General features: G+C 44.7%; 1 protein-coding gene across 1 annotated transcript in view; it reads right to left on the minus strand.

Moving 5' to 3' along the window:
• zcchc7 (zinc finger, CCHC domain containing 7) overlaps positions 1-20,001 on the minus strand; it is a 328,093-nt gene that overhangs the window by 281,862 nt on the left and 26,230 nt on the right. Inside the window, exon 3 of the mRNA XM_038804545.1 lies at positions 1,523-1,546. Within this exon, the coding sequence (XP_038660473.1) occupies positions 1,523-1,546 (24 nt within the window). The remainder of the gene's footprint in view (positions 1-1,522; positions 1,547-20,001) is intronic.

The raw sequence follows: 20,001 nt of genomic DNA on the forward strand, positions 1-20,001 counted from the left end.
CGATGTTTGCTAAAGTTTCATAACAGTTACCACTCATCTACTTCCAATAAAATGATTTTCACTGCATCAGTGCATCACATAGTTTAACAGAAAAATTAACACTGGCTTACTCTTAAAGGTTGGTTTCAAATCAATTTCTTGGATCTGCTGACAAAAACATTGCTTCTAAATTGATTAATGCTATCGCCTGAAATGGAAGAAATATTTCCATGAAACAAAAAGCATTCGATATTTGAACAATTTCTTCAAGCAAAGTCAATTTGATTAGTTTGTTGCAACAGTATGTATGGTCAGTCATTAAAAATTAAATAAAGAATTTAAAACGGCTGTTTCAATGCAAAGTCTTCCACTCAAGAGCAGACCAATGGGCAGTTTATGTACAATCATTTTACCAATATGCTACAGTTTTAGTTATCCATCCAGGTACTTGTTTTATTTGGCTATCAACCAAATAACAACAAGGCTTTAGATGCACAGAAAACAACAGAAAATAATCTACTGAACATTTATCAGGAGTCCATTCACTAAAAATATTGTAATAATTTGTGATATTGACAAAAATTAGATTTTGTACGCACTATCCCCCCCCCCCCTACCGCCCCCCCCCCCAACTTTTTAACCTTACATGATGAAGTTTAAACAACTTAAAGTATAGCATTCAGTGGCCTAACATAATAATGGTTGTTAATAGATGAAAGAAAGAAAAAAGTGCTTTGAAAATTTCAGAAGAAAGTTACTAAACACATTTTAATATCTGGAAAATTAGAACAAATGTGACTGAGCACAACTGAAGATCAACGGATATCTGAAAAGCATCTTTCTGCATCTCACCTCCATACTGGCATATACATTCAGAACTAAGTTATGTTCTTATATTTGATTCTAATATAACATAAAATGCATTTATCCTTCCTTTGACTCAAAAACAGCTTAGAAATTAGATTGTCCCCATATTTTAAATAAATTCATATTTTAATTAAATTTGTTATTAACTACGAAAACGTTTATTACATTGAGAGTAGTTGTTTGTATTTGACAATAAGAGCACTCGGCAAAGTCAATGAGCTGAATAAATAAGTTTAATTGTTCTGCAATACTGCATTTTTAAAGAAATATATAAAAAGATAATGAAATTCAAACAAAAATGCAAAGAAAAAAATAACATTAATATAATCAGTATCGATTTGATGCGAATTCAGCGACATCCATCCAGCATGGATGAAGGGGTATAGAATAAAGGAGTAGAAAACAGTCCAACAAAGCATTTATGATAACTTTTCTCAATATGTAATACTGGCAAATGCAATGCTATGTTTTAGATACAGTCATTTGAATCACACTCGTATTTAATAGAACTTTTAACTCCAGATTTCAATTAAGCTCAGTCTAGAGTTGCATGAAATCTGGCAAGTGGTTCCATTTCAAGACATTTGCATTGGTCACGCCTGTGTTAAGAAATAAACGACAACTAAGAAAACTATCTCGAATCAGTAGAAGCAATCTACTTTTACTTGTGCCTTACCTTTACACCACCAGTCCTTGAGAACTGAAATAGATACAATTAAAGAAAACTAAGAGGAGGTTCAAGGTTCACTTACACTTAATTAATAACTGAGTTAAGCATCAGGTTTTTCAAGACAGACCTAAAAAAAACGAAGTGGTTGTCATGACTTGCATTTTACAGTTGGCTGAGAACGCCCTGCAAAGAGTGAGAACACTCATCCATAAGCACTGCTCACTTCAGTGAGCTAAACTTGAAAGAAACTTTGAGCCGGGGGAGTAACAGCAAGGATTACATCAGCATAAAGTATTTGTCTTCCAAAAGCAAAATCGAATCAATAGCATATGTTAAGCTGTCGATAATTAACTTTTGTCTAAGTTTGCAAGCCTCATAATATCAATGGAATTCTTGAAACAACAAAATGCACAATTATATATTAAACTTGAAATTGTACTTTTTGACATAATATTCAAACATATGCCACAGCAAAATGATAGTGCACATGAATAAAAACAGGAAGGACAGCCATTTTCCTTCCTTATTTGCCGTTTAGTTTGTTTTTTTTAAAAAGAATTTAGAGTACCCAATTATTTTTTTCCAATTAAGCGGCAATTTAGTGTGGCCAATCCACATAACTTGCACATCTTTGGGTTGTGGGGGTGAAACCCATGCAGACACGGAGAGAATATGAAAACTCCACAGACAGTGACCCGGGGCCGGGATAGAATCTGGGTCCTCAGCGCTGTAGGCAACAGTGCTAACCACTGTGCCGCCTCCAGTTGTTTTAATTTCATGAGTTGCTCTTCAAGTTTTGTGAGCACTGAAAACAATTTATATTATTGAGCATCAACATAATAAAAATAAACCAAAAATTGCAAACAGCTGCAAGGAATTTGAATTTCCTACAGATGCTATTGTCACGGGGGTCAGCATCAATTCCCAAGGTAATGGCTGAGTTAAGCACCTTACACATCTGATAGGTAATCAAAGGAATGATTGAATTGATGCTAGCCAGATGACCCTCCTTCCCACCCTCACTTCACCATAAGGTTTCTTGGTAATTAAAAACAGAATTATATTTTTGACTTCAGAATGAGATATGTTGAAGCCATTAAATAAACAACAATTATTTCACTTAGTACGCAGAATATATGTGGATAGGTATCTCTGGTTACTTAAATTTAATTCACATATGCAACTGAGTAAAAATGTTGTTATCCCTCAAGGAAAAGGGATAAAAGAATGCCAATAGCCAAACAGATGTATGACCATGTAAGCATGGGCTGGGCATTCTTGCAGAAAACTAGCCAGCAAACTTTAAGCCATGGGGAGTTTAAATTACTACTAAACCACACCACAATGGGCTGAAGAATCTTAAAAGAATGAAAGAGGCTGCTGAAGTGGCAGTTTTTAGCCAAATCTTTGACAGTTCCTCCGCAATTGCCAAGGGACTATTCAACTGTTTAAGAAAACTACGGTAATTAATAGGTGTGAAGTTCAGTTTACAAGCTTACACCTTAAAAACAAGCCAGGGAAATTTGCTCCTTAACATTCTTTTGGATGTGAATACAAACGGCCAAGAGAAAAATTCTAGCCTATTTTCAAGTTTTCAAATCATTGTATTTGCAATAACGGCTCACAAGCAGCTAAACAGCAAATAAATATTATGATTACAATAATCTTATCAAATAGTGCAGGTGATATGAAAAAATGATAGCAAAGCCTTGAAGGAATTTCTGGTGTCTTTGTTAAAATTAAAAACATATATACAGGGTATTTGAAAGCAAGTATGTGTGATATTTGCCTATATTTATTGGCTGCTGTGGCAGTCATGTAGATATCAACAGCCAGAATACTCTCTCTAATTGATGTGTGATGTTATCCTCCCTTGGAGGTTCACTGCTGTGATGTAATCAATGCAAGTCTAGTAGTCACAATTTACATTAAAATGTCTGCTAATTATCCTCTAGAAGAAAAACAATTTATGTTACAAACATCAATGTGTCTATAAATAATTAATTTTTTTTTAGTATTGCTTTCTGATCTGAATGATTTTGTAATTAGCCAATGATGCAATCACGTGCCACAGTAAAATTATTTTTAGAGTAATGTATTCTAGGACATTTTGCATTGATTACCCTTTATTTCCTGTTAATCTTCACTGCACCTCTTGTTGGCACATATCTTTCAAATAGTAGGTGGGACCAGTCTGGACTGCTGAATTCTCTATGGCCCGGTAACAATCAGACAGCAGGAGGCATGAATCAAGCAAAGTCAGTGGGTATTAGTCACTTTTAGCACCCTCCCTATTGCATTTGAAAATGGAATGCCTGGCGGTGGCACAACATACCGTTTCCATCTGACTCAGAGTGAATTCCCCAGTGAACTGAATATTGACCATTGATAACTGTAGAACTACTTGCATTATTTCATTTATTTCATTTCATTTATTTAATACTTTTCAAACAAAGATTAGAGAAAATAATTGTAATAAATCACTGCAACAAGTGAAAAACTCTGGATTTGTTCTTTAACTATACAATTGGGAGATATATGTATGTATAAACATTTGTGGAAAGATGTAACTGAATGGGTTAAGAATGCCATTCTAGTTGTTCATGGTCTTACAGCTACAGCTTAATATTATGCACTTAATTCAATTTAAAAGTGAATCTTTGTCCAAAAGTTGATTTGTGTTGCAGAGAAGACTGCCATATATTTTACAATGCATTTCAAGATGTGTTAAATGTAGCAACAAGTGTTGGAATTGCAAAATTAATGCTTGCAATGATGTGGGCATTATCAGTCATTCACACAGTTGAGAGTCACCACTGAAATATTCAAACATTTTAAGTGCTGCTACACATTATGAAAATGTGAACATGAATTAAAGAATCCAAAATATACAAGATAATAAGTTTTCTTACTGCAAAAGTTATTAAAATCAGCATGGAAATGACTGTTATGGACCACAAGTCACAGAGTGTAGGGAATTAGGAAGGAATTCCCATGCGTTTAAAACAGCAAATTATAGGGCAGCACGGTGGCGCAGTGGGTTAGCCCTGCGGTCTCACGGCGCCGAGGTCCCAGGTTCGATCCCCGGCTCTGGATCACTGTCCGTGTGGAGTTTGCACATTCTCCCCGTGTTTGCGTGGGTTTCGCCCCCACAACCCAAAGATGTGCAGGGTAGGTTGATTGGCCACGCTAAATTGCCCCTAAATTGTAAAAAATGAATTGGGTATTCTAAATTTATAAAAAAAAAACAGCAAATTATGTGTCATTGCAGGGACAGAAAACCATTGAATTCAAATACATTACCAGATTACATGTCATTGGATTGCACATACTGAAAGAACTACTATTTTAGTTGAAATTACATTGTATAAACCACGTTTCTTTTAAAACAAAACACAGAAATTCTTGCAAAAGAATTCATAATTGGCACTTCCGGTGGCGTGGGTGAGCAGAGCAGCCGCAGTAAGAGGAGCTCCCGAGAGTGGCCACGATTTGCGACGATTTCGGGACTCCCCCCCCCCCCCCCCCCCCCCCCCCGACTATCGAGGGCCTTTGGGGCCATCACGGCAGCTAGCGGGGCCAGTTTAAAAACCGGAGAAGAACCCCGCGCGGGTGTCGGCGGCTGAGGTGCTGGGCCCAGCGCGGCGTGGAGGTCGGAGCAGCGGGGTCGGAGCTACAAGGACGCTGAGGCGGCAGGCCCGTGACCAGGGTCGATGTAGGTGGGGTGTCCCACATCGGATGGCTCCCACCTGGGATGAAGAAAGAAGGCTGAAGTCCGGTCCTGAGGAGCTCTGGGGGAATGAAGAGGAGAAAGAAAGAAGGTTCAAAGAAGTTTGGTGAAAGTTTTTTTTTTCTCCCCTTTTTCCTTTTTTTTGTGTGTGAAGGAATGAAAATTGTTTTTTCAAAAAAAAAAATTCAGATTGATGAAGGACAGGCAGGTGGAAGGAGAGAGAAGAGAAAAGAAAGAAAAACAATAAGTCGCTAAAGGATGCGAAGAGCAGCGTCGAAGAAAGGAGGAAACGCGGGTTTACCACTGAATGAGAGGACGAGCAAAAGTGCTGACAAGATGGAGGAAGCCGAACCGCAAGGCGGGGCCGCACTACTTAAAGTGGAGAAGATGACGGAGGTGATGGCGGCGGAACTGGAAAAGCAGTTCGCAAGGCACATGGAAGCCTTGAGGAAGGAGACGGTGGTCGCATTGAAGTCAATGATGTAGAAGGCAATCGCCCCAGTGCGGTTGGTGGGGGCATAGGCACGGCCGAGCAGAGAGCAGGGCGAGAAGATGAAGGAAGTGGAGGAGGCCATGTCACGACACAGCGACCAGGTCACCTCGATGGGAGACGAGCAGCAGAGGGTGGTAGAGGTCAACAGAGGACTCCGAGCAAAGCTCGAAGATTGGAGAACCGTCAAGGCGGCACAATTTGAGAATTGTGGGCTTGCCCGAAGGGATAGAGGGCCCAAAGCCAGCACAATACTTCGCTAAGAGTTTGGAGGAGCTGGTGGGGGAGGGAGAGGAGCTGGTGGGGGAGGGTGAGAACCCCTCCCGGTACAAACTAGACCGAGCTCATCGGTCATTAAGGCCAAAGCCCAAAGTGAACGAGCCACCAAGAGCAGTAATTATCTGCTTATGTTCTGTATAAATTCTGCATGAAGGAAAAGGTATTAAGCTGGGCAAAGCAGAAGCGTGAGGTGCTGTGGGATGGTACTGCGGTGAGGATCTACCAGGACTTCACGGTGGAGTTGGCAAAAAGACGAGCGGCGTTTGGGCGAGTGAAGGTGGCATTGTACAAGAAGGGGGTGCAATTTGGTACAGTGTACCCGGCGAAGTTGAGGGTAATGTATAACGCCAAAGATTTTTATTTTGAGACAGCGGAGGCAGCTGAGGCGTTCGTGAGGGCAGAAGGCTTGGGACAGACGTGAGGAGCGGAACTGGAAGAGAGACTGGGATTGTGTTTGAACATCTTGAAAATGTATAAATGCTGCAACTTTCTTTTTACTCAGGTGTTTTGTAATTTATTTCTCTTTGCATTGTTACAGAGTTCAAGTTAATGGTGGGTTGATTGGTGTTCTGTGTTGCGACGGTTAAATGTTATGTTAGTGAATTGTAGGGGTTGGATTGTTGGGTTTGTTTTTTTTTTCTTTCTCTGGAACTGGGTGGAAGGGGACGATACATCTTGGCGGGGGGAGCCACCCGCGCTAGCCAACTAAAGTCAGCTAGTGAACAGAGGTGAGGTGAGAGGAGGGCTGCGGACGTTGGAGCCTGGATAGCGGGCTTTAATGGGCCTACGAGGCGAGCGAGAGGAAGTGGGGGGGGGAATGGATGCTGGGAGATGTTGTTTCAGGGGGAAAGATAGGGGGGGTTCTTCGGAGAGGGGATGGGGTCCGATGTTAACAATGCACAGGGGCGGGTCAGGCTTATGTGGCAGGGCCCGGTGGTATGATGATGGTGGATAAGTGGTGGTGGTGAGAGACCCCCAGTAAGGATAGTCACGTGGTACGTGAGAGGGCTAGGAGGTCTGGTCCAGAGGTCAAGGGTGCTTGCGCATCTTAAAAGTTTGAAAGCCGATATGGCAGTGCTGCAGGAGACTCACTTGAGGGTGAAGGACCAGGTGAGACTTAAAAAGGACTGGGTTAGCCAAGTGTTTCACTCTGGATTTCATGGAAGGGCTCGAGGGGTAGCGGTGTTAGTCAGCAAAAGGGTACGCTTCCAGATGGAGAAGGTGGTGGCAGATCAGGGGGTAGATATGTGATTGTGACAGAGGCGCTAGAGGGGAGATTAGTGGCGTTGTTAAGTGTATACTGTCCCAATTGGGATAGAACATAGAACATAGAACACTACAGCGCAGTACGGGCCCTTCGGCCCTCGATGTTGCGCCGACCTGTGAAACCATCTGAAGCCTATCTGACCTACACTATTCCATTTTCATCCATATGTCTATCCAGTGACCACTTAAATGCCCTTAAAGTTGGCGAGTCTACTACTGTTGCAGGCAGGGCGTTCCACACCCCTACTACTCTCTGAGTAAAGAAACTGCCTCTGATATCTGTCCTATATCTATCACCCCTCAATTTAAAGCTATGTCCCCTCGTGTTGGTCATCACCATCCGAGGAAAAAGACTCTCACTGTCCACCCTATCTAACCCTCTGACTATCTTATATGTCTCTATTAAGTCACCTCTCAGCCTTCTCCTCTCTAACAAAAACAACCTCAATTCCCTGAGCCTTTCCTCGTAAGACGTTCCCTCCATACCAGGCAACATCCTAGTAAATCTCCTCTGAACCCTTTCCAAAGCTTCCACATCCTTCCTATAATGTGGTGACCAGAACTGCACGCAGTACTCCAGGTGCGGCCGCACCAGAGTTATGTACAGCTGCAGCATGACCTTGTGGTTCCGAAACTCAATCCCCCTGCTTATAAAGGCTAGCACACCATATGCCTTCTCAACAGCCCTATTAACCTGGGTGGCAACTTTCAGGGATTTATGTACCTGGATGCCGAGATCTCTCTGTTCATCTACACTACCAAGAATCTTGCCATTAGCCCAGTACTCTGCATTCCTGTTACTCCTTCCAAAGTGAACCACCTCACACTTTTCCGCATTAAACTCCATCTGCCACCTCTCAGCCCAGCTCTGCAGCTTATCTATGTCCCTCTGTATCCTATAACATCCTTCAGCACTATCCACAACTCCACCGACCTTCGTGTCATCTGCAAATTTACTAACCCATCCTTCTACACCCTCTTCCAGGTCATTTATAAAAATGACAAACAGCAGTGGCCCCAAAACAGATCCTTGCGGTACACCACTAGTAACTGAACTCCAGGATGAACATTTGCCATCAACCACCACCCTCTGTCTTCTTTCAGCTAGCCAATTACTGATCCAAACCGCTAAATCACCTTCAATTCCATACTTCCTTATTTTCTGCAATAGCCTACCGTGGGGAACCTTATCAAACGCCTTACTGAAATCCATATACACCACATCAACAGCTTTACCCTGATCCACCTGGTTGGTCACCTTCTCAAAAAACTCAATAAGGTTTGTGAGGCATGACCTACCCTTCACAAAACCGTGTTGACTATCGCTAATCAGCTTGTTCTTTTCAAGATGATTATAAACCCTATCTCTTATAACCTTTTCCAACATTTTACCCACAACCGAAGTAAGGCTCACAGGTCTATAATTACCAGGGTTGTCTCTACTCCCCTTCTTGAACAAGGGGACAACATTTGCTATCCTCCAGTCTTCCGGCACTATTCCTGTCAACAAAGACGACATAAAGATCAAGGACAAAGGCTCTGCAATCTCCTCCCTGGCTTCCCAGAGAATCCTAGGATAAATCCCATCTGGCCCAGGGGACTTATCTATTTTGACATTTTCCAAAATTGCTAACACCTCCTCCTTTTGAACCTCAATTCCATCTAGCCTGGTCGACTGAACCCGAGTGTTCTCCTCGACAACATTGTCTTTCTCCAGTGTAAACACTGACGAAAAATATCCATTTAACGCTTCCCCTATCTCCTCTGATTCCACACACAACTTTCCACTACTATCCTTGATTGGCCCTAATCTTACTCTAGTCATTCTTTTGTTCCTGATATACCTATAGAAAGCCTTAGGGTTTTCCTTGATCCTATCCGCCAATGACTTTTCGTGTCCTCTCCTCGCTCTTCTTAACTCTCCCTTTAGGTCCTTCCTGGCTAACTTGTAACTCTCAAGTGCCCTAACTGAGCCTTCATGTCTCATCCTAACATAAGCCTTCTTCTTCCTCTTGACAAGTGCTTCAACTTCCTTAGTAAACCACGGTTCCCTTGCTCGACAACTTCCTCCCTGCTTGACAGGTACATACTTATCAAGGACACGCAGTAGCTGTTCCTTGAAAAAGCTCCACATTTCGATTGTACTCATCCCCTGCAGTTTCCTTCCCCATCCTATACATCCTAAATCTTGCCGAATAGCATCATAATTGCCTTTCCCCCAGCTATAATTCTTGCCTTGCGGTATATACCTATCCCTGCCCATTGCTAAAGTAAACATAACCGAGTTGTGATCACTATCACCAAAGTGCTCACCTACATCTAAATCTAACACCTGGCCAGGTTCATTACCCAGTACCAAATCCAATGTGGCCTCGCCCCTTGTTGGCCTGTCTACATACTGTGTCAGAAAACCCTCCTGCACACACTGCACAAAAACTGACCCATCTATAGTACTCGAACTATAGTATTTCCAGTCAATATTTGGAAAGTTAAAGTCCCCCATAACAACTACCCTGTTACTCTCGCTCCTGTCGAGAATCATCTTTGCAATCCTTTCCTCTACATCTCTGGAACTATTTGGAGGTCTATAGACAATTCCCAACAGGGTGACCTCTCCTCTACTGTTCCTAACCTCGGCCCATACTACCTCAGTAGACGAGTCCTCAAGCGTCCTTTCTACCGCCGTAATACTTTCCTTGATTAACAATGCCACACCCCCCCCTCTTTTACCATCTTCTCTGTTCTTACAGAAACATCTAAATCCTGGAACCTGCAACAACCATTCCTGTCCCTGCTCTACCCATGTCTCCGAAATCGCCACAACATCGAGATCCCAGATACCAACCCATGCTGCAAGCTCACCCACCTTATTCCGGATGCTCCTGGCGTTGAAGTAGACACACTTCAAACCAGCGTCCTGCTTGCCGGTGCCCTCTTTCGAACTTTTAACCCTATCCCTGACCTCACTACTCTCAACATCCTGTACACTGGGACTACAATTTAGGTTCCCATCCCCCTGCTGAATTAGTTTAAGCCCCCCCGAAGAGCACTAGCAAATCTCCCCCCCAGGATATTGGTACCCCTCTGGTTCAGGTGAAGACCATCCTGTTTGTAGAGGTCCCACCTACCCCAGAATGAGCCCCAATTATCCAGGAAACCAAAACCCTCCCTCCTGCACCATCCCTGTAGCCACGGGATGATGTGGGATTCGCGAAAAAGGTGTTTGGGGCCATTCCCGACATGGACACACCAGTTGATTGTGGGGGGGGACTGGAACTTGGTGCAGGAGCCACGGTTGGACAGGTCACGGCCGCGCTCGCTGGTCCCATCAGGGGAGGCGAAGGCGTTGGCTGGGCTAATGGTGGAAATGGGAGGGGTGGACCCTTGGAGGTTCCTGCACCCAAGGGAACGGGAGTACTCGTTTTTCTCAGCAGTCCATAAGGTACACTCGCGGATCGACTTTTTTGTGGTGGGAAAGGCTTTGCTGGCTGGGGTCAAGGGGTCAGAATACTCTGCAATTGCTGTGTCAGATCATGCTCCACATTGGGTGGATATGGTACTGGAGAAGGGGGTAGTGCAGAGGCCGGGGTGGAAACTGGATGTGGGGCTTTTCGGGAACCAAGTGTTCTGTGAGAAAATTGAAAAGGTAATTAAGGAATATGTAGGTTTCAACTGTACGGGTGAGGTGTCGAAGGCAGTTGTCTGGGAGGCTCTAAAGGCGGTGGTGAGGGGTGAGGTAATTTTGTTTAAGGCCAGGGTGGACAAAGAGGAGTGGTTCGTGCAGTAGAGGGTAATAGATGAGATGTTGTTGGTAGATAGGAGTTATGCAGAAGATGGGGACCCACCGGAGCTGGAAAAGAGGAAGGAACTACAGGAGAGCTTCGACCAATTGTCCACCAGGAAGGCGGTGTGTCAACTGAGACAAGCAAGGGGTGCAGCTTATGAACATGGAGATAAGGGTTTGCAGGTCAGCTCCGGAGGGAGGCAGCGGCAAGGGAAATTCTTCAGGTGAGGGCTGGGGCAGGGAAGTTGGTGTTGGCTCCGGAGCTGATTAACAAGGTTTTTGAGGAGTTTTATGAGAGGTTGTACAGGTCAGAGCCACCCGTGGGAGACCGTGAGATGCAGGAATTTCTAGATGGGTTGGAGTAGCCGAGGTGAGGGGAGGGGGGACAGGGCTACATGAGAAGGAGTAATAGTGGAGCAGGAGATAAAGGATGCAATTGGGAGGATGCAGTCGGGGAAGGTGGCAGGGCCGGATGGGTTTCCGGTAGAATATTATAAAAAATTCAAGGATAAGTTGGCACCCCTGATGGTGGGGATGTTTGAAGAGGCGATAGGGAAGGGGGTGCTGCCACAAACCTTGGGGAATGCATCGATTTCACTGTTGCAAAAAAAAGATAAGGATCCGACGGAGTGTCGGTCATATAGGCCCATATCACTTCTGAACGGGAACGCAAAAGTATTGGCGAAGGTACTGGCGGGTAGGCTGGAGGAGTGCCTCCTAAAGGTGATAGGTGAAGATCAGACGGGATTCGTGAAAGGGAGGCAGCTGTTTTCGAACATTAGGAGGGTTTAGAACGTCGTTATGGCACCGGCAGAGGGGAAGGAAACAGAGGTGGTTGTGGCATTGGACGCTGAGAAGGCGTTTGACCGGGTAGAATGGGGGTACCTGATGGCAGTTCTGGAGCGGTTTGGGATTGGACCAAGATTTGTGAACTGGGTAAAGCTATTATATAAGGAGCCGAAGGCGAGTGTCCGCACAAACAATATCAGCTCGAGATACTTTTCTCTCCATCGTGGGACGAGGCAGGGATGTCCCATGTCCCCCCTGCTGCACTTGCGATTGAGTCGTTAACCATCGCATTAAGGAGTTCGGGAGCATGGAAAGGAATAGTGCGGGGAGGGATAGAGCATAAGGTGTCCTTATATGCCGATGACGTGCTGCTGTATGTGTCGGAACCGAGTGCGTCGATAGGAGGAATATTGGAGCTACTACGAGTATTTGGGTCTTTCTCAGGGTACAAGCTGAACCTGGACAAGAGTGAGTATTTTGTGGTGTCTCGGCAGGTACAACATCACTAGCTTGGTGGGAAAAGTGAAAGCTGATCTGGTAAGGTGGGATGGTCTCCCTCTGTCACTGGCGGGTCGGGTACAGGCGGTTAAAATAAATGCGTTGCCGCGATTTCTGTTCATTTTTCAATGTCTACCGATTTTCCTCCCAAAGGCTTTTTTCAGGGAGATTGAGGGAAGGATTATCTCGTTCATATGGGGAGGGAAGTTGGCCAGAGTGAGGAAGGTGCTGCTACCGAGGGGAAGGCAGGCAGGGGGCTTGGGTCTCCCGAACCTGATGTACTACTACTGGGCGGCGAATGTGGAGAAGGTGCGGAGCTGGCTCAGAGGAGTTGATACCCAGTGGGTCAGAATGGAGGAGACTTTGTGCAGGGGGTCGGGACTGAAAGCACTAGCAACAGCGCCGCTCCCAATAGCTCCGGGGAAGTACTCAGGGAGTCCGGTAATAATAACTTAATTGAAAATCTGGAGGCAGTTTCGCCAACACTTCGGGTTGGGGGTGGGGTCAAGGGAAATGCCAATTCGGGGGAACCACAGATTTGAGCCAGGGAAATGGGATGGAAGTTTTCGGAAATGGGAAGATAAGGAGATTAAGATGCGAAAAGATTTGTTTCTTAAGGGTCGGTTTTCAGGATCGAGGGAGCAGGAAGTGAAGTATGGGCTGGAGCAGGGAGAAATGTTTAGATACATGCATTTCGGGATTTTGCCAGGAAGGAGATACAGAGCTTCCCAGAGGAACCGGCCTCCACATTGCTGGAGGAGGTGCTGACGACAAGGGGACTGGAGATGGGGGTAGTGTCAGCGGTGTACGGAGCTATTTTGGAAGAGGATAAGGCACCGCTGAAAGGGATCAAAGCAAAGTGGGAGGAAGAGTTGGGAGAGGTTATAGAGGAGGGGGTCTGGTGTGAGGTGCTCCAGAGAGTAAATGTGCAAGGCTGGGGTTGATACAGCTGAAGGTGGTATACAGAGCACACGTCACGAGGGCGAGGATGGGCCGATTCTTTGAAGGAGTAGAGATGTGTGTGAGCGTTGCGGGGGGGAGTTCTCCCGGGAGGCCATATTCGGGGTTTCGGACCAGCCAGGGTTGGAAACGAGTGCGGAGGCAGATATCGTAACCTTCACCTCGTTGATCACCCGAAGGCGGATCCTGTTGGGATGGAGAGCGGCCTCGCCACCCTGTGCCCTGGCGTGGCGGGGGACCTGTTGGGATACCTGACCCTTGAGAAGGTTACGTCTGAACCGAGGGGAATCTCGGTGGGGTTCTACAAGTCATGGGCATTATTTATTATGCACTTTCAAGAAGTGGATAACATTGAACATTAGTTTTGGGTGGGGGGCTGTGTATATAAAAGATGACTATGGGTAATCCCTGATTCCTTTTTGGTCATTTGTTTGTGTAGAAATGCGGGCTGATGTTTGGGGGTTGGGGGCAGGATGGGATCGTTGATATTGTTATGGGGATTGACAGATCTGTTGGTGATGTTGTTTATTGTTGGTGGGTGTAAATTAGAGAGAAAATGTGAAAAAGGAGAATAAAAATATTTAGAAAAAAATAATTCATAATTCAACTTACTTTCAGCTATACTGCCAGTTCTTTGAAAAACATGTGATCTACAATGATTTATACCAGAATAACTACATTATTGAAACAGTTATTGGCAACTGCCTCTGTTTAAAAAGCTTCAAGTCAAAATCCTTCGGTTATGTCAACTTATGTTAATTGTCCCAATGTGGCTTCTAACATATTAATTGTATATTTATCGGATTCACAAAATCATTTAAAATCCTGAAAAATATTTTTTTCTTTGTTCAGTTGCATTTTATCTATTTGTAGATCTGCTGAAGCGTGCTAAATGTGCTTCTATATACTCTCCTCAAGTTCCTCATAGTAGCATGAACAGACAAAACATGACTGCAGTTAATTAGAAATCTGCTATGTGTTACACTGATTGTTCAAGTTACATTTTTTGTTTCTTTTTACGTCTGGTAATTTTTTGCTGTAGGCAGACAGTTATGCAGGTAGGTCTGGTGCTACTTCCACATGATACAAAAAGTATGGTACGAATGTTGATCTGATTGTGGCCTCGACTCTACATTCCACCTAACCCTGATAACACCCAACGTTTGACTCCATTGTTAGTCAAGAATTTATCTCACTCTGTCTTAAAAATATTCATTGATTCAGCCTCCACTGCTCTCTAGGGAAGAAAGTTCCAAAGATTCTTCTCTGGGGAGTCTTAAATGCACACCCTAGCTCTTGTCTCTCCCATACGGTGAAACACCCTTTCAGCATCCAGTCTGTTGAGTACCGTCAGGAAACTATATGTTTTAACATGAACACCTCTCACTCAATCTTCTAAAGTACAATGGATACGGGTCCAGGCGGTACAACCCTCTCCACCCCCAATCCCAGGAATCAGTCGAGTGATCCTTCTCTGAACTGTTTCTAATATTATATGTCCTTTCTAAAATAACAAGGCCAAAACTGTGCAGCGTATTCTGGATGTGGTCTCACCAACACTCTGTAGCAAATGTACAAGTGTAGCAAGCATCCCTACTTTTTAATTTCATTCCCCTTGCGATAAACAACATCATTCCATTTGGCTTCCTAATTACTTGCTGTACCAGTTTCAAACGTCCCGGTTCATCTACCAGGATAGTCAAATCCCTCTGCACCTTAGAATCCTGCAATCTCTCTCTATTTAAATAATATGCTGCTTCTCTATTCTTCCTGCCAAGGTGCTCAAGTTCACAGTTTCCTATGTTACATTCCACCTGCAAAGTTTTTGCTCACTTCAGCACGGTGGTGCAGTGGGTTAGCCCTGCTGCCTCACGGCGCCGAGGTCCCAGGTTCGATCCCGGCTCTGGGTCACTGTCCGTGTGGAGTTTGCACATTCTCCCCGTGTTTGCGTGGGTCTCACCCCCACAAACCAAAGATGTGCAAGGTAGGTGGATTGGCCACGCTAAATTGCCCCTTAATTGGAAAAAATGAATTGGGTACTCCAAATTTTTTATTTATTTTTTTAAAAGTTTTTGCTCACTTGTGTAACCTGTCTACATTCCTTTGCAGACTCATTCAATGCAATTTAACGGAACGTTTCTAAGGTTTTGCTGGGAGTTTCCCACCGGCTCTGCCGGCAGGTTTCCCACCACTATCTAACGGCACTTAGTCACTTTTTGGGCCCTGGGGAGTTTAACCCACACTTAGAATTATTTTATTTTCATCACTGGGGTGCTGAACTCAAGAGAATGGGCCACCATTTTGAAAGGGTGCCCCAATCTCCAAGTGAGCTTGAGGGCCCCCCACACCCTCTACCCATGAATAATGTCACCTCCCCACATACATTCAGAACTTTGGACAGATGGAGACTCCATACTTTCCGACACCGGAAAGCTTCACCTTCATCCAACAGGTTCCATTGGAGGAGTCTGTACGAGGGCCAAAGGGACCCAAAACCATTTCCTCTATTTTTGTCAGCAGCAAAAAGGTAAGAGAAAATGGTGGGTCGCGCAGGTCGGCCGGCGTGGGTCGCGCAGGTCGGCCGGCGTGGGTCGCGCAGGTCGGCCGGTTGATAAAAATGGGTCCCCGGAAAAAAAGTTTGAGAACACTGCAATACACAGTTCCAATAGAGGGGACAGGTTTAAAACCTACATAGGCGTATGCTGTTTGGTCAAGCCAATTTGGGGCAGGGTTCGGATTCCGATACCTCGCAAGAACTCATGGGGCGTAAAGGCTGCCGGGAAGCCGGCAGAAGGCCTCTACCAGGATCTACCGACCACGGTGCACTCGTGCTCAAGCACAATGCAGGTAGATCACGCCCTTTAGGTTTGCTCCACAACTCACTTTCCAACCTATCTTATCAGCAAATTTAGCAACCATAGGTTCGGTCTCTTCATCCAAGTAATTGAAATGGACAATAAATATTTGACCACTGGTCCCTGTGGCACTCACTCATCACAAATTGCCAACCCAAAAATAGCCGATTTATGCCTACTCTGTTTCCTGTTAGCTAATCATCCTCTATCCATGCTAAGATGTTACCCCCTACACCATGAGCTCTTATTTTACATTGAAACCTTTGATGTGGCACCTCGTCAATCATGGTACAATCATAAAGGAAGTTAGCAAACACATAAATCTCAGGCAGGAGTGAGCAGGATGCTTTTACCGATCTACATTATTAACTGAATTGAACGATCATCAGGTACAATATACAGTACCTTGCAATTAAAATAATTTCTCATCTACCCTCCCGAAAGCTAGCTCCACATTTTGAGCAGAAACATCTGCTTTTATCAACATTCTCATCAAGTTTTTGAGAATTTACTACCTTACTTGTGAAGGGATTCTGATGTATGTATTTAATATTTGCGTTTAGAACAAAGAAAATTACAGCACAGGAACAGGCCCTTCGGCCCTCCCAGCCAGCGGCGCTCCAGATCCTTTATCTAAATCTGTTGCCTATTTTCCAAGGATCTAATTCCCTCTGTTCCCCGCCCGTTCATATATCTGTCTAGATGCATCTTAAATGATGCTATCGTGCCCGCCTCTACCACCTCCTCTGGCAAAGCGTTCCAGGCACCCACCACCCTCTGAGTAAAAAACTTTCCACGCACATCTCACCTTGAAATTCCCCCTCTCACCTTGAAATCGTGACCGCTTGTAATTGACACCCCCACTCTTGGAAAAAGCTTGTTGCTATCCACCCTGTCCATACCTCCCATAATTTTGTAGACCTCAAATCAGGTCCTCCCTCAACCTCTGTCTTTCCAACGAAAACAATCCTAATCTACTCAACCTTTCTTCATAGCTAGCACCCTCCATACCAGGCAATATCCTGGTGAACCTTCTCTGCACCCTTTCTAAAGCATCCATATCCTTCTGGTAATGTGACGACCAGAACTGCACGCAGTATTCCAAATGTGGCCTAACCAAAGTCCTATACAACTGTAACATGACCTGCCGACTCTTGTACTCAATACCCCGTCCGATGAAGGCAAGCATGCTGTATGCCTTCTTGACCACTCTATCAACCTGCATTGCCACCTTCAGGGTACAATGGACCTGAACTCCCAGATCTCTCTGTACATCAATTTTCCCCAGGACTCTTCCATTGACCATATAGTCCACTCTTGAATTAGATCTTCCAAATTGCATCACCTCACATTTGTCTGCATTGAACTCCATCTGCCATTTCTCTGCCCAACTCTCCAATCTATCTATATTTTGCTGTATTCTCTGACAGTCCTCCTCGCTATCTGCAACTCCACCAATCTTAGTATCATCTGTAAACTCGCTCATCAGACCACCTATACCTTTGTCCAGATCATTTATGTACATCACAAACAACAGTGGTCCGAGCACGGATCCCTGTGGAACACCACTAGTCACCTTTCTCCATTTTGAGACACTCCCTTCCACCACTACTCTCTGTCTCCTGGCGCCCAGCCAGTTCTTTATCCATCTAGCTCAGGGGTGGGCAAACTTTTCCGTGCAAGGGCCACATTCAGAAATTCACAATTCACAAAGGGCCGCATAAGTAAAATAATTACTTCACCCGGTTATGATTCTGGGCGCCTCATATAGAACATAGAACAGTACAGCACAGAACAGGCCCTTCGGCCCTCGACGTTGTGCCGAGCAATGATCACCCTACTCAAGTCAACGTATCCACCCTATACCAGTAAGTAACCCAACAGCCCCCCCCCCCCCCCATTAACCTTAAAAAAAATTTAAAAAAAAAAAAAAAAATTTTTTAAGTTTTTTTTTAATGACTTGGTGGGCCGCAGAAATACCTTTGGCGGGCCGCATGCGGCCCGCGGGCCGTAGTTTGCCCACCCCTGATCTAGCTAGTACACCCTGAACCCCATACGACTTCACTTTTTCCATCAACCTGCCATGGGAAACGTTATCAAACGCCTTACTGAAGTCCATGTATATGACATCTACAGCCCTTCCCTCATCAATTAACTTTGTCACTTCCTCAAAGAATTCTATTAGGTTTGTAAGACATGACCTTCCCTGCAAAAAACTATGCTGCCTATCACTGATAAGTCTATTTTCTTTCAAATGTGAATAGATCCTATCCCTCAGAATCTTCTCCAACAGTTTGCCTACCACTGACATCAAGCTCACAGGTCTACAATTCCCTGGATTATCCCTGCTACCCTTCTTAAACAAAGGGACAACATTAGCAATTCTCCAGTCCTCCGGGACCTCACCTGTGCTCAAGGATGCTGCAAAGATATCTGTTAAGGCCCCAGCTATTTCGTCCCTAGGCATGAGAAATCTAGAATGTTCCAATTGTTCCTACAATAAGAGTACCATCATAGATTTGATTCAATCAGCGACTTGCTGCACGTATAATCTTTGACCTATTTATGGCTTTCTATAGCAAAATCAATTTTGTTTCAATCAGTTTGCCGAACAAGAGCATCTCAGGTCTATGGCCATGCTGCACTCAGTGGTAAATCACCCGATGGCCACAAGGAACAGAATGTGTACCTATGGTGTAGCAAAGAATAATACTAAGTAAGTCAGTCAGCATGTGTGCGAAGAATAGACACAGATTAATTAACATTTCAGCCGAATAAGGTGTGCTCACCTCAATCATTTGGCTGACAGTCAGACTCATTAATCAATTGGCAGCACGGTAGCATTGTGGATAGCACAAGGGCTTCACAGCTCTAGGGTCCCAGGTTCGATTCCGGCTTGGGTCACTGTCTGTGCAGAGTCTGCACATCCTCCCCGTGTGTGCGTGGGTTTGCTCCAGGTGCTCCGGTTTCCTCCCACAGTCCAAAGATGTGCAGGTTAGGTGGATTGGCCATGATAATAGAACATAGAACATAGAACAGTACAGCACAGAACAGGCCCTTCGGCCCTCGATGTTGTGCCGAGCAATGATCACCCTACTTAAACTCACGTAACCCGTATACCAACAATCCCCCCATTAACCTTACACTACGGGCAATTTAGCATGGCCAATGCACCTAACCCGCACATCTTTGGACTGTGGGAGGAAACCGGAGCACCCGGAGGAAACCCACGCACACACAGGGAGGACGTGCAGACTCCACACAGACAGTGACCCAGCCGGGAATCGAACCTGGGACCCTGGAGCTGTGAAGCATTGATGCTAACCACCATGCTACCGTGAGGCCCCTAAATTGCCCTTAGTGTCCAAAATTGCCCTTCGTGTTGGGTGGGGTTACTGGGTTATTGGGATAGGGTGGAGGTGTTGACCTTGGGTAAGGTGCTCTTTCCAAGAGCCGGTGCAGACTCGATGGGCCGAATGGCCTCCTTCCGCACTGTAAATTCTATGAATTGACTACTTTTTGATAATTCCTCAAGCAACAGCCTGTGCCCCAAACAATCTTGCCAGTTGCACATGGTGTTTGGTCATCTGCAAATCTGACAACATTAGAATCCACATAGAGGATTAACTGATTTTTTTGGTGGTCATCAATATTAATTAGCAGCAATTCAAAAGCTGCAAGTTATTAATAATATTCAAAAGTCAAGTGCCTTTTTTGTCCAGACAATTATTTAAACCCATTTTGTAATTCATTGCATACGGGATCTGCAGAATTAACAATGGGAAGGGACAACGCCAGATCAATTGACATCTATCTGTTCAGGCACGGCTGATG

Source organism: Scyliorhinus canicula, chromosome 8, assembly GCF_902713615.1.
Source record: "Scyliorhinus canicula chromosome 8, sScyCan1.1, whole genome shotgun sequence".
NCBI lineage: Eukaryota > Metazoa > Chordata > Chondrichthyes > Carcharhiniformes > Scyliorhinidae > Scyliorhinus > Scyliorhinus canicula.